Source organism: Syngnathoides biaculeatus, chromosome 2 (assembly GCF_019802595.1).
Source record: "Syngnathoides biaculeatus isolate LvHL_M chromosome 2, ASM1980259v1, whole genome shotgun sequence".
Lineage (NCBI taxonomy): Eukaryota > Metazoa > Chordata > Actinopteri > Syngnathiformes > Syngnathidae > Syngnathoides > Syngnathoides biaculeatus.
In genome coordinates, this window is record NC_084641.1 from 34,725,370 (window position 1) to 34,741,229 (window position 15,860).

Sequence of the window (15,860 nt, forward strand, 5' to 3'; positions counted from 1 at the left end):
TGGAAGATTTTTGGTATATTATTAATGAAAAATCCACAGTCAATATGGTCCCATGTGTTTTTTCTACCACAAAACATGATTTTGAGATATGCAGCTTTTTGTAACTCCTGCCATGAAAATCCTCTCGAGGGATTTGTTTTAGAGAAGAAGCAGGAAGTGACGTACAGGACAGAGGCGCCCCTTAATGAACTCGTTTGTTTCCATTAGTTTTACCTCCGGGAAGGTAGCTCGTTATTCCTTCGTGTTAGCCAAAATGCCGGCTCATTGCTTTGCTGGACATTGCTTGAACACTCAGGAGAATGGATTCAGCCTTCATAAATTTGCAAGAGACCCGATTCGTTGCGAAAAATGGGTTGCACGGGTGCAGAGGACGAGAGCTTCGTGGGTTCCAACAAGCAGGTCGGCAGTAATGTGCCCTGGCTCGACGGTGATCAACAAGTGCTGCGGCGGCTTTGAACATACCCCTAAATGCAGCGTGGCTCGGCTCCACCTCCTCCTTTTATGCCACCACGGCGCAGAAAATCAGCCACACCGGCTAAGGTGCTGCGTTCGGCGGTCACTGCTTCTGCGAAGGCTGCGCGTTGCCGCGATGGCTCATCTTAGCCGCGTAAGTGGATCGGACGGGGATGAGGTTTGGCCGTGACTGCATATCATCTGAATATGGCTCGAAACAATAGTGTAATATTTATGTTTTTTACATCTCTATACACACATACCTGTCATTTAGAATCCACATAGCTCTCGTCCTTTGCAGCTGTGCAACTATTTCTCACGATGAACCGGGTGTTTTAGAAAAGTGTGAAGAGTGAATCCATCCTATTAAGTTGTCGAGTAAAATCCAGCAATACGACGAGCTGGCATTTTGGCTAACCCAATGCCGGTACAATAGGTATAAACCAATATAAACAGACAGCGCTACTGCAAAAAAGTCACTTCCTGGTTCTTCTCCAACACAAATCGTTCGAGAGGATTTTCATGGTGGGGGATGCAAAAATCCATATCCGACAACATCATGACGTGTAGTGAAAAAACGGATGGGTCCATTCCGGCTCCCTTTTTTTTTTTAAATTAAAAACTAAAAATCATGCTTTACGTGTCAGTAGACCTTTGAAGCATATTTGTGTAATGCAAGTTTTCCTCATTGTAGCTGTTAAACTAGCAAACTGGCTAATCAGTAAGTGGCCGAGCATGAATCCATGATCAAGAGTTATTTTCCATGATTATGGTCGATCTAGATGTAGAAGTTAAATGATCAATTGCAGGGACCAAATCAACAAAATACAAAGTATATCCCACTGGCATTGTCATTTTGTCAGAATACAGCGGAGTCCAATATTGTTAAGCTAAGATAAGATAATATAATATTTATCACAAGTATGCAAAGTATAAATGCTGTACTGTTGATTAAACATTCTGGCACCCACACAGTAGCTCCAGCAGAAGTCTCCGATTGATGAATGGTAACTACACAGTAATATAATACAGTGAGTGTTTTATAATTTACGTTTGTATTATGCATTTATAATATAATTTACATTATATTAATACTGTATATATAATATTTATAAGGTTTTATAAATAGATTTAATTAAACACCTCTGTTTGTCTAAAATATGCAAAGTACAAATACTGTTTACATCCCGTATTTTAAACGTTCTGGCACCCACATAAATATACATCCACTGGTAGTTCGTGGCTTTTCACAGGTGGTTCTGGGACCAATTAACCACTAAAAGCAAGGAATTACTCTACCTCTCCCCTCTGAAACTATCAGTGCTATAAATATGTCTGTCCATTTTCTTAGCTGCTCATCTTCACAAGGTTCACGGGGAATGCTGGAGCCTATCCCAGCTGTCAACGGGCAGGAGGTGGGGTACATCCTGAACTGGTTGCCAGCCAATCGCAGGGCACAGAGACAAACAGCCACACTCACACTCAAACCTAGGGGCAATTTAGAGTGTCCAATTAATGTTGCATGTTTATAGGATGTGGGAGGAAACCGGTGTGCTCGGAGAAAACCCACAGGGAGAACATGCAAACTCCACACAAGTGGGTCCACGATTGAACCTGGGACCTCAGAACTGTGAGGCCAACGCTTTACCAGCTGATCCACCGTGCTGCCCAGTGCTATATATATGCTCCATATATCAACTGTATACATATATTGAGTCGTAGCCAAAATCTAACATTTTGATGGATTACAGTAATACATCATTGTGAGGGAGGACATGAGGACAGTGGGTGTTAGAGAGATGGATGCACGAGATAGGCTTAAATGGAAAAAGATGACGCGCTAACGGGACAAGCCTAAAGAAAAAGAAAAAAAAAACACCACACTACATCATGAAAACAAACTTGATTTTTTGGTTGTTCCTGGCAATATGTTGTACATGTAGCTGAGATAGGCTCCAACACTTCCGTGACCCTTGTGAGGATAAGGGTCTTGGAAAATGGATTGCTGTTGTTTCTAAAACTGTCTTGATTATTTCAGTGTTTTGTACAATATAAGAGCGAAGTTGAGTAGCACTCAGTGGAGTACAGACCTCTGCTACAGTTTATTCTTTTAACAAAAGGCATTTATGTCGATCCATATGATAGTAGATCAGGTTCATTAGTGCTTCTTGATTTACTGCTTATTTTTTTTCCTCAGTATGAACTAATGAGTGCCATTTAAAAAAAGAAAAAAAGACTGGACCAACAGTTCTCAATGGACCACTTGGGTGACATGCATACCAAAAGCCTTTTAGCTGGGTTTGTGACATAAGACGAAGAATATAGACTCATTGTTTTCTACAACAGCCAGTCTGATATCAACAAAATTATACCCATTTTCATATTGCCAACATGAGAAAGTATTCACAGTGAGGGTATTCAAAAGAAAAGTTTGTCATTTTGTTTTAATGTTGAATGATGAAGAGGTGTGTCAACCAGGACCTACCCACATCCAGAGCCCCCTGGTGAGCCCATGGGAAAGGTGATCATATTACTCTTTCGGGCTTTGCCCAGCTGAGCCCCATGGGTGCAGGCCCCCTGACCAGGTGCTTGTCTTCAGGCCCCAGCTCCAGGCCTCGGTCAGGAGGGGGGGCCCCAGTGACCTGCGTCTGGGCTAGGGAAACAGCCCGAAGCCCAACAGCCCTAAATCCAACTATTGTATTCGTCGTGGGAGTCTATGGAGTCGTACTTTTTCCTGTTTCCTCACCTCGGACCTTTTTGCTGCAGGTGATCCTACCAGTGGCGTGAAGCCCCAGACAACTTAGGTCCCAACATCATTGGGAAACACAAATCCAATAAATTGATGGTTTAAAGAGGGGTGGGGGTGAGTTATTTTCTTGCCATCATATTAAAGAGCACTTCAAGTGTCTGAAACATGCATGAAGGAGCAAGGATCGAGGATTGACAAGCCTTAAAGAGTTATCTTAATTCAAGGTCTGACGTGTCCTCTGCTGAAGACCAATTGCTGTTTGATGGGAATGTTTGTATAAGGGTGCATACCACCTGGATTGTGAATGGAGCAGGACATCAAATTAAATAATATTCTGTTTTTGTTAAATCTTGATTATTTTAGTTGAAATACAAATGTTTTTCCTGTGTTTCCATTGCATTTGGGCAATATTTAATACTAAAAGATTAATTGCACTGGTGCATGGTTACTGTATGCTAACCAAGGTGTATTTCTCAGGCAGGGGACTCAAATACAATTTACCTTGGGGCTGCTGGAGGCAGGATCTACCTAAGGCTGTGCAAGAACACACATGCACACACCATGTAAATTACAATTTTAAAAAATGCAATTTTCTCAATCAATCATTTATTTATTTTTTCTACGCAAAATAAGATAAACAAGGACGCTGGTGTGAAGATGTGTGAAACATTTTCACTCATTGAAAAATCTTTCTCTGCTTACATCAAGCTTGGTCGATGTCATGCCACCAAGAGCCAAATGCTCAAATATGAGTGGGAGGTTCGTCAGCTCCGCACACAACACAGTAAAAAAGTGTCATTCATATAAAACTCGAGGGTAACGTTAACTAACTTTCATATTAATTTCAAGGCCACAAAATATCAGCCATTTTGAGACCCCCGGTGTAAGGTTTGTCCAGTAAATAGGCTGTCACTTTGTGAAAATGCATTTGGGCACATAAAGAAAAAAAAATGTTGGTTCTACATTTAACAACACTTTACATATTGCAGATTTGCGAGTCACTCCAAAAATGTCCTGTGCGTGGAAGTGGGACAGCAGATGGGACGGGTTTGGGATTGATCAATCACGATTGTATTTGCATCTACAAATTTGTAAAGAGTAACAGAGTTGATTATATTTGACAATGTTATTCCACTTAATGTATAAAAGGTAAAGTAGACATGTATGGTGATAGCAATCACTTAGCCATGCAGACGGGTTAATTTCTGATGTCAATGACGTGCCGTCTTTAGTAGACGTATCATGAAAATGACAGCAGAATGAATGGCTTATTTTCACCAAACATTCCTATGTCCTCCTGCCTGGCTTCTCTGTCAATATTCTCGCTCTGCCATTGAATTTCTGATAGGAAGAGAAAGCATGAAAACAGGTGCTAGAAATGTAGGACCTAAGGAAGTCCTATATTTAGAACTTCGTAGTTCCTATCTATTAGCTTCTCTGTTTCACCCCATGTCTCTCTGTTGACCTAGTAACGTGAATCCCTCTGAAAGCCCCTGACACAATACCTGGGCAGAGGGAAGTCTGGGTTTCTCTGTTTCCCCTTGTGACCCGACCACAGAAAATAGGAAGATGGATAATAATAATATTATGAATAACGATAACAATAATAATCGTGAATACAAAGTTGGTGGTAATTTTCCTAACTTCCCATAAGTCAGACTCATGAAGATTGCTGATAGCTTTTAAAGTAGATAAAGAAAATAAAAGCTGAAATAAGTATTTAATGTCATTTTTCTCAAAATGTTGGGTAAATAAATACCAGTTGGCGTCTTCAATACTTTTGTGGCAGTGTCATTTCAGAGTTTTCCAAATCACATAATTTCTGATCTTATTTTTTCCGGTTTCATTGTACGTATGTATTAGTTTTACAATTGATAAAATGCTGAAACCAGAGCTCTTATCTGTTTTTTTTGCCAGGAAAAAAAATAAAATTCCATAACTTGCAACAAATCGACAGGCAACGATGTGAGCAGGTATGCTCGGACTGATAACAAGAAACCCAAAGTTGGAAGAATCAGAGTTTGAGGAAGGGGTGTTTACAGTGGTTTAGGGACCATTTTTGTCTGAAAATGGGCACCTGTAAATATTTCTCAGTAAAAACTGTTGCTGAATTGAGACCATTTGTTTTATTTTATCTACAATTATACCTTCCTTATTTTAATGTTAGTATTGCAGTGGGGGCTCAATAATTTTGATTCTTTTATTTATTATTATTTTCAAATTGTAAGATAACATTAAATTTGGACTTTAACTGTAATTTTTGACAGTATTGTATCGGTGATATTTTTATTTATCTATTTATTCTTGACAATGGTTTAGCCACTGGTACAGTTATAAAATGGTAGTTTGGCTTGGGTATCGGGTGAGGAACAAAATAATGAAACCCAACCCTTTGTTCTGATAGTGAGAGGAGCTTTTAATGAAAAAATATTTAAGGACTTACTGATAGTGGACCCATGAAGGTCCAAGTGTCTTCTTAAACTGGGTGAGGCCCACAATGTCAATATATATGAGCTCAACAACCTTGTCACCTTGAGTAGGGCAACTGGACTTATTCCCCATCACCCGCCGCATGATCCTGGAAACAAATGTTTGCAGTCATTTCAATGAGGTTGGTTCTTTCTTTCACAGAAGGATACATACAATTTTGTCCATCTGTGTTTTTTATGTACTTACTCTTTCAGCTCAGCCAGGGAGGCAGAAATGCGGACATCGTGACCAAGCAGATAGAGTGTGGTTATAAGATCACTCCACTGGACTAACTCGCCCAGTGGGCCACCACTGAAGGCATTTTCTGCTATTTTAAAGCCCGACTCCTTGGTCAGCAGACCCAAGTGCACCAGGACCTGACATGAGAGAAAGAAAAATCTAATAAGTAACACATGACAAAAGGTATGATGTACAGTGAAGAAAATAAGCATTTGAACACCCTGCTATATTGCAAGTTCTCCCACATAGAAATCATGGAGGGGTCTGAAATTTTCATCGTAGGTGCATGTCCACTGACAGAGATAATCTAATAAGGAAAATACAGAAATTACAATGTATGATTTTTTTTAATGATTTGTGTGATACAGCTGCAATTAAGTATTGTTTATCAGCTAGAATTCTGACCCTCAAAGACCTGTTAGTCCGCATTTAAAAGTCGACCTCCACTCCATGTATTAGACTGAATCAGATGCACCTGTGTGAGGTCGTTAGCTGCACTTAGACACCTGTCCACCATATACAATCAGTAAGACTCAAACTTGTAACATGGCCAAGACCAAAGAGCTGTCCAAAGACACAAGAGACAAAATTGTACAACTCCACACGCCTGGAAGCAGCAACCAAGCAGCTTGGTTAAAAAAAAGGTCCACTGTTGGGGCAATTATTAGAAAATGGAAGAAGCTAAACATGACGGTAAATCTCAATCGGAGTGGAGCCCCATGTAAGATATCACTTTGTGGGGTCTCAATCATCCTTAGAAAGTTGAGGAATCAGCCCAGGACTGCGCAACAGGACTTGGTCAATTACCTGAAATGAGCTGGGACCACAGTTTCCAAGGTGACTGTTGGTAATACACTAAGACGTCATGGTTTGAAATCATGCATGGCACGGAAGGTTCCCCTGCTTAAACCAGCACGTGTCAAAGCCTGTCTTAAGTTTGCCAATGACCATTTAGATGATACAGAGGAGTCATGGGAGAAAGTTTTGTGGTCAGAGGAGACCAAAATGGAAGTTTTGGGTCATAATTCCACTAACCGTGTTTGGAGAAAGACAAATGATGAGTTCCATCCCAGGAACACCTTCCCTTCTGTGAAGCATGGGGGTGGTAGCATCATTTTTTGGGGATGATTTTCTGCACATGGGACAGGACGACTGCACTGTATTAAGGAGAGGATGACCGCGGCCATGTATTGGGAGATTTTGGGGAACGACCTCTTTCCCTCAGTCAGAGCATTGAAGATGGGTCGTTGCTGGGTCTTTCAACGTGACAATGACCCGAAGGACACAGCCAGGAAAACCAAGGAGTGGCTCCATAAGAAGCAGATCAAGGTTCTGATGTGGCCAGACCTAAACCCAATAGAAAATCTTTGGAGGGAGCTGAAACTGTGTTTCTCAGCGACAGTCCAGAAACCTGTCTGATCGAGAGAAGATCTGTGAGGAGTGGGCCAAAAAAAGGCTACTGTACCAAATATTAACATCGGTTTTCTCAGGCGTTCAAATATTTATTTGCAGTTGTATCACAAATAAATCGTTAAAAAAAAAAAAAAAAAATCATACATTGTGATTTCTAGATTTTTCTTTTTAGATTGATTACCTCTCGCACAGTCAACATAACATGCACCTATGATGAAATTTTCAGACCCCTTCATGATTTCTAAGTGGGAGAACTTGCAATATAGCAGGGTGTTCAAATACTTATTTTCTTTACTTTAAATCTATAGGAGGCGAAAATATAATCAACAGAAAACGCTAACTTTCAAGCAGTTTCCAAACCATCTTAGGGACCCTTGAAAGAGACCATATAAGACTAAAGTATTCTTATGATTATTACAATATGACTATTAGGCATACAATGACCCCACTTTTTACAGTCCGAATATGAGCACAAGTACTGTGCACTCAGCTCACCAATACCAATTTACAATGCGTTAATGTGTTTTAATTCATTCAAACATTGATTAAAAACTGAACCTTGACCAACAGAACCTTTCTGGGGCAGTGCTGACTTCTGGGGCTAAAAAACCTGATATATATGCAACCATCCTATATAGTGGCCAATAGCTAGCTAGCTATATATATATATATATATATATATATATATATATATATATATATATAGCTAGCTAGCTTCCTACTTTGTGGTTTTTCACATCTCACAGGGGGTTCTGTTCCCCATTAACTGCAAAAAATGAGGGATTACTGTAAGTATGGCATCCAGGAAAGGAACCTGGCGAGAAAGAAACTCTAGACTTTGCAAAAAGGATGGAATCGCTGCAATCATCATCATCATCATCATCATCTTTTCCTTTCGGCTTGTTCCGTTACGGGCGCCACAGCGTGTCATCTTACTCTATTTCCTGCATCTTCCTCTCTAACCCCAAATGCCCGCATGTCTTCCCTCACAACATCCATCAACCTCTTTGGTCTTCCTCTTGTTCTTTTGCCTGGCAGCTCCATCCTCAGCACCCTTCTACCAATATACTCATTCTCTTACCTCTGGACATGTCCAAACCATCAAAGTCTGCTCACTCGAACCATATCTACAAAATATCCAACTTTGGCAATCCCTCTAATGAGCTCATTTCTAATCCTATCCAACCTGCTCACTCCTATAGAGAACCTCAATATTTTGATTTCTGCCCCCTCCATTTCTGCTTCCTGTTGTCCCTTTAGTGGCACAGTCACTAATCCGTACATCATGGCTGGTCTCACCACTGTTTTATTAACTTTGCCCTTCATCTTACCATAACACACCACACCTTCCACCACCTCTTCCAACCTGCTTGGACCCCTTTCTTCACTTGCTTACCAGACTCACCATTGCCCTGGATTGTTGACCCCAAGTATTTGAAGTCGTCCACCCTTGCTGTTTCTTCTCCCTCGAGCCTCACTTTTCCCCGTCCACCCCTCACATTCATGCGCATATATTCAGTTTTACTTTGGCTAATCTTCATTTCTCTCCTTTCCAGTGAATGCCTCCATCTTTCTAGTTGTTCCTCCACCTGCTCCCTGCTTTCACAGATCACAATCTCATCTGTGATCATTATGGTCCAAGGGGATTCCAGTCTAAGGTGATATGTCAACCTATCCATTGCCACAGCAAACACGAAGAGGCTCAGCGCTGAACCCTGATGTAGTCCCACCTCCACCTAAAATTTTTGTCACACCTACGGCAAGGAGGGGGAAGTAATGTACCACTGTGTATCGTGAGGACGGGACACTGCTGAACTGGACACGGGACGTTGTGAGTCGGTGGGGAGAATACCTCGATGACCACCTCGATTCCATCTTCATGCCTTCCTATGAAGAAGTAGAATCTGCCTGATTCTGCAACATCGCATGAAAATCGGGGACAGTGCCTCTGGATTGGCAGACTTGCGTGATGGGAGTGTTCCTAGTACAAGGGGATCACACAGCATTCCAGATAAGGTCTTTCATAGGTGCTAGAGACCAGAGTCTGTCAGGAAGTTGAATCTTAGATTAAGGAGTAGCAATGTGGTTTTCCTCCTAGCCGTTGAACAGTAGAACCAGCTCTACATCCTCGGCGGGGTCCTCAAGGTTGCATGGGCATTCACCCGACCAGTCTACATGTGTTTTTTTTTGTACTTGGAGAAGGGGTTTGACCATGTCCTTTGGGGTGTCCAGTGGGGGGTGCTTCGGGAGTATTGAGTACCAAACCCCCTGATTCTGGCTGTTCGGTCAACATTACTATCATCACAAGCTGTGGGTTATGACCGAAAGAACAAGATCTGGGATACAAGCGGCTGAATAAGTTTCCTCCCCAGGGTGTCCAGGCTCTCCCTGAGAGAAGCTCAGTCATTCAGGAGGAGCTCAGAGTAGAGGAACTCCTTTTCTGCATTGAGAGGAGCCAGTTTGGCTGGCTGGGGCATCTGATTCAAATGTCTAGTGGAACCCTACCTGATGAGGTGTCGTGACCATGCCAATGAGCTGGTGAAGAGGACCAAGTTTGGAGGAGCATATTACTATGGCACGAATTAAGCAAATGCTTGTTTGGTGTGTACAAATAACTTCCATAATTACACTACTTGTGCGAGTAATATGAGGCAAAGGTTTGCTTGAAGCAAGCACAGGTAGACTTACTGAAGAACTGCTGTCTGCCAAACTGCACATTGCATGCTCAGGGAGGGGAGGATAGAAATGTCAAACTGGTAGTGGTGTTGGTGTCATTTTTTATTACCTTTTTTTTTTTTTGAAAGCCATAGAAGTGTAAGGATGTTTTTCAGAATGGTTGCCACGTCTCACACAATCAGTGCCTCCATATTGGCAGACTGAGACTGGCACACGTTTTTCAAAAGGGCAGACCAGAGGGTCTATTCTGATGACAAGCATCACACCTGATTCTCCCAGTTGAGATCTTTTCGGTGCTTCTAGAATAAATTGGGAAGTCAAATCTCAGAGTCAGTCGGAACAGTGTGGTTTTTGCCCTACAGGGTTCTGGAGGGTGCAAGGACTTTGTACAACCAGTCTAATGTGCTTTGTGGACTTGAATAAGACACTCTGTTGCGTCCCTCTGAGCCTCATGTAGGCGTTCATTGTATGACTGATGTTAGAGTTTGGTCGGCATTGCCAGCAGCCACCAATTGCTGAATGAATGCAAGTGTGAGTGGGCGTTTGTGAGGATTTATAACGTGCTTTGGGCACTGTGATTGTGTAAATAAAGCGATATATAAGTGCAGACCTTTGACAATTTTGTAAGTGAGGGTGGAGTGGGGTTGGTTTATGGAGGTTCCTTGTGGTGTCCCTGAACGCTTTGGCTGAGCTGGATGGGGTGGGTTTCTTGATCCCTGATAGTTTCTTGGGGCCGAACCAACCAGTGCTCTTGTGGTGTGCCTGAACGCTTTGACTGTGATGCATGGGGTGAGGTTCTTGATCTCCAGCAGTTCTTTGGTTTTTGGGCGTCAGTAGCTCCTGGGAGTTTGCCGAGGGCTCAGAACTTTACTGCACTACTGAAAGGTTGGCCTTAGCCAAAAAAAGCAATCACTGCGATGTTGCATAAGTGTTTCAGCCACGACTGCTCGATGCATGGATGTAAGGACGACAGGTTTTAGGGTAAAAAGATATGAACCTGGATATAGTACAAATTAGTGTAGTGCTCAATTTTTAACCATGTTATTGGTTGTCCTTTTATTGCTTTACTTCTCATATGGTATATCATGCCCTTTCTGCATGACAGATGTTTTAGCTTCAAATAATAAATAGCAAAAATGTTGGTTTTTCCTTCTAAACCTCGCAAGGGTTGTGGTAGTGCTGGCGCTTATCCCAGCTATCTTCAGACAGGAGCCAAGGTACACCCTGAATTTTTTGCCAGTCATTCGCAGGGCACATAACAAAACAAGCATTCACATTTACGTTCACGCCTATGGGCAACTTAACGTCTTCAATTAACATACCATGTAGGCTTTGGGGATGTGGAAGGAAAGTGGAGTTCTTGGAGAAAATCGAGGTAGGGACACGCAAAGGCCACACAGGTGGGGCCATGATTTGAACCTGGGCCATCAAAACTGTGAGACAGATGCTCAAACCAGCTGTCCACCATGCCGTTTATATTCATTTAAATTTTTGGATTTTGTTTTTGAGCTTCTCTTGTCTGTACTTTCAGTCTTGGCCAAAGCCACATTAATACACACAGATGTATTTGAAAAAAATGAATGTAAAGCTGTTGGGATGAGAATTATGACCTGCAAGTCTGAGGCCATGGTCCTCAGAAAAAGGTGGAGTGCTCTCGTCTTGTTCATGAATGAGTGAAGAAATGAGCGGAAGCTCAACAGGTGGATTGATGGAGCATCTGTGGTACTGTACAACTCTGAATTAGTCTCTCGTGATAAAGAAAGACCACAGCCGTAAAAAGTAAAGCCCTCGTTTTACTGGTTGATGTGTGTTCCCACTCTCACCGATCCACACAAGCTATGGGTTGTTACAGGAAGAACAAGATCAAGGATACATTCATACATCCATTATCTACTGGTTTTCCGGGTCAGGGGGAAGTAGCTTTAGCAGGGACACTCAGAATTCCTTTTCCCCAGCCACTTCTTCCAGCTCTTCTGGAGGGATACCGAGGCGTTCCCAAGCCAGCGTGTCCTGGGTCATCCTCGGGGTCGATGGTCGGGGATATGCCCGGAACATCTCACCAGGGAGGTGTCCAGGAGGCATCCGAATCAGATGCCCCAGCCACCTCATCTGGCTCCTCTCAATGCGGAGGAAAGGTGGCTCGACGATGAGCCCCTCCCGGATGACTGGGTTTCTCACCCTATCTCTAAGGGAGAGCCCGGACACCCTGTGGAGGAAACTCATTTCGGCTGCTTGTGTCCGGATCTTGTTCTTTCGGTCACAACCCAAAGCTCATGCCCATAGGTGAGGGTAGGAACGTAGACCGACTGGTAAATTGAGAGTTTTGCCTTTTTACTTAGCTCCCTCTTTACCACAACAGAGCGATGCAAAGTCCGCGTCAGTACAGACGCTGCATCGATCCGTCTGTCGATGTCCTGCTCCATTCTTCCCTCACTCGTGAACAAGACCCCAAAATACTTGAACTTCTCCACTTGGGGCATGATGTCATCCCCAACCTGGAGAAGGCACACCACCCTTTTCCAATTGAGGACCATAGTCTCGGATTTGGAGGTGCTGATTCTTATCCCATCTGCTTCACACTGGTGCGAATCACCCCAGTGAGAGCTGGAGATCACGGCTTGTTGAAGCCAACAGAACCACATCAGCTGCAAAGAGCAGATATGCGATGCTGAGGCCACCAAACTGAACACTCTCTACGCCTCAGCTGTGCCTAGAAATTCTGTCCAAAAAAGTTATGAACAAAATCGGTGACAAAGGTCAGCCTTGGCGGAGTCCAACTCTCACCGGAAACGAATCTGACTTACAGCCGGCAATGCGGACCAAGCTCTGACAGCGGTCCTTCAGGGACCGAACAGCTTGTATCAGGGTTCGGTACCTCATACTCCCGAAGATCCCCCCACAGGACTCCCCGAGGGACACGGTCGAATACCTTCTACAAGTCCACAAAACAGATGTAGACTGGTTGGGGGAACTCCCATGCATCCTTGAGGATCATGCCGAGGGTGTAGAGCTGGTCCGCTGTTCCACGGCCAGGACGAAGACCACATTGCTCCTCCTGAATACGAGACTCGACTTCCCAGCAGACCCTCCACTCCAATACCCCTGAGTAGACCTTATCAGGGAGGCTGAGTGTGATCCCTCTATAGTTGGAACACACCCTCCGGTCACCCTTCTCGAAAAGGGGGACCACCACCCCAGTCTGCCAATCCAGAGGCATTGTCCCAGATTTCCACGCAATGTTGCAAAGGTGTGTCAACCAGGACAGCCCCACAACATCCAGAGACTTTAGGAACTCCGAGCGAATCTCATCCACTCCCGGGGTCCTGCCACTAAGGAGCTTTTTAACCACCTCGGTGACCTCAAACCCAGAGATAGAAGAGGCCGCCTCAGAGCACCCAGACTCAGCTTCCTCGTGGGAAGGCGTGTCGGTGGAATTGAGGAGGTCTTCAAAGTATTCTCCCCACCGACTCACAACACCCTGAATTGAGGTCAGCAGCGCCCCGTCCCCACTATACACGGTGTTGACGCTGCACTGCTTCCCCCTCCTGAGACGCCGGATGGTGGACCAGAATTTCCTCGAAGCCGTTCTACATGGCCTCACCGAACTCCTCCCACGCCCGGGTTTTTGGCTCAGCGACCACCGAAGCTGCATTCTGCTTGGCCAGCTGGTACAAATCAGCTGCCTCTGGAGTTCCACAGGCCAGAAATGCCTGATAGGACTCCTTGTTCAGGTTGACAGCATCCCTCACTGTTCGTGTCCACCAACGTGTTCGTGGGTTGCCGCCATGACAGGCACCGACAACCTTACGGTCACAGCTCCAGTCGGCCGCCACAGCAATGGAGGTGCGGAACATCGTCCACTCGAACTCAATGTCTCTGCCTCCTCCGGGACGTGAGCAAAGTTCTTCCGAAGGTGAGAGTTGAAATTCCTTCTGACAGGGGAATCTGCCAGCCGTTCCTAGCAGACCCTCACAATACATTTAGGCCAGCCACATTGGACTGGCATCTTCCCCCACCATCGGAGCCAACTCGCCTTCAGGTGGTGATCAGTTGACAGCTCCGCCCCTCTCTTCACCTGAGTGTCCAAGATATGCGGTCGCAAGTCCGATGACACGACCACAAAGTCGATATAGTGGATATTCTGCACTGCTGTTTGGTGCATATGCACAAACAACAGTCAGGACCCGCCCCCCTACCTGCAGGCAGAGGGAGGCTACCCTCTCATCCACAGGGGTAAACCCCAACGTACAGCTCCCCAAGCCGGGGAGCAATAAGTATACCCACACCTGCTCGGCGTCTCTGCCCATGGGCAACTGCAGTGTGGAACAGAATACAACCCCTCTCAAGAGGAGTGGATCCAGAGCCCAAATGGTGCATAGAGACTATATCTAGCCGGAACCTCTCAACCTCATGCACCAACTCGGGTTCCTTCCCTGCCAAAGAGGTGACATTCCATGTCCCTCGAGCTAGTTTGTGTAGCCAGGGATCGGATCGCCAAGGTCCTTGCCTCTGGCCAATGCCCAGCTCACATTGCACCTGACAGCTTTGGCCCCTTTCACAGCCGGTGAGCCCATGGAAAGTGGGACCCATGTTACCCTTTCAGCCTGTGCCCGACCATGCCCCATGGGCGCAGGCCCTGTCACCAGGCGCTTGCCTTCAAGCCCCACCTCCAGGCCTGCCTCTAGATGAGGAGGCCCGGTGACCCGCGTCCGGGCAAGGGAGACCAAGATCCAATTTTTATCATCATTATAGGGGTTTTGGAGTCATACTTTGTCTGGTCCCTCACCTCGGACCTGTTTGCCATGGGTGACCCTACCAGGGGCACGAAGCCCCAGACAACTTAGCTCCTAGGATCATAGAGACACACAAATCCCTCCACCACGATAAGGTGACGGCTTGAGGAGGGGTCAAGGATACAAGTAGTTGAAATTTGCTTCCGCTGCAGTGTGTCAAGGCTCTCTCTTAGGTGTAGGGTGAGAACCTCAGGCATCCAGGAAGGCCTCAAGAAACAGGTACTGCTCCTCAGCATAGAGGAGAACCAGATGTGTTAGTTTAGGCATGGCTTCCTGGTGAGCTGTTTCACCCACTTCCAACCAGTAGGAGGGCCCAGGGACGGCTCACGGCACACAGATGACTAAATCTTCTTGTGGGATTGGTAATACCTTGTGATAGCCCCCTGGAGGAGTTGGATGAAGGGCTGTGGAAAGGAAAGTCTGGGCTTCCCGGTAAAACCTGCTGCCCCTGCAACCTGACCTCAGATAAGTAGAAGAAATTTGTAGATGGTTTGAGAATTTTACGATTATAGCAATATTGGACAATGGCTTTTTCGGTTTGTGTTGCTCCCTCAAAGAATTAAGGCTTTGCATGCTAATCAGTGTCAGATCAGGGATTAGTGTGGTGTTGAAATACTTTTTGTGCTTTTATGGGTCGCCATCCAGGTACTTAAGACTGTTTGCTTTAATGAGTTATTAGAAAACAATATTCTATCCATGCACAAATATTCTCTATCTACTCAAATGATGATACTGATAAATTGACAGTGTGCTACCTTCTTTCTCCTCCGTTTGGTCAGGTTCTGCTTGGCAGCCAACGATCGAATAGCACTGACCCATGGCTCAGCCATGCGCTTGATCCTCAGCATCATCCAGCGGAACTCTTCCCTCTGAGACATGACACGGTAAAGCTCCTCAAAACTGGTCCGGATCTCCGCCTAGGCATGTGAAACAATATTGATCCAAATAAATGGCTAGACTTGTACCTTTTCGTCTCTTTGCAAAGACCTCTTTTTCTTTGTTTTTCTGTATTAAAAATCCATAAAAACAAGATTGCTTCCTTACTTATGGAGTCAGAAAAAGATTTA

General features: G+C 44.6%; 1 protein-coding gene and 1 long non-coding RNA gene across 4 annotated transcripts in view; one reads left to right on the forward strand and one right to left on the reverse strand.

The window, feature by feature from the left end:
- mgat5 (alpha-1,6-mannosylglycoprotein 6-beta-N-acetylglucosaminyltransferase) overlaps window positions 1–15,860 on the reverse strand; it is a 98,848-nt gene that overhangs the window by 34,758 nt on the left and 48,230 nt on the right. Inside the window, exons 7-9 of the mRNA XM_061802492.1 lie at window positions 15,549–15,710; window positions 5,879–6,048; window positions 5,646–5,780 (exon numbers count right to left, since the gene is read on the reverse strand). Of these exons, the coding sequence (XP_061658476.1) occupies window positions 5,646–5,780; window positions 5,879–6,048; window positions 15,549–15,710 (467 nt within the window). The remainder of the gene's footprint in view (window positions 1–5,645; window positions 5,781–5,878; window positions 6,049–15,548; window positions 15,711–15,860) is intronic.
- LOC133491428 (uncharacterized) overlaps window positions 1–15,860 on the forward strand; it is a 41,654-nt gene that overhangs the window by 24,612 nt on the left and 1,182 nt on the right. For 2 of the 3 annotated variants that reach the window (XR_009792406.1, XR_009792405.1), the window contains 2 exons: window positions 5,887–6,094; window positions 15,573–15,757. This is a non-coding gene — a long non-coding RNA (uncharacterized LOC133491428). Of the gene's footprint in view, window positions 1–5,886; window positions 6,095–15,572; window positions 15,758–15,860 lie in introns of those variants that run through there. The other variant, XR_009792407.1, reaches the window with a different exon arrangement.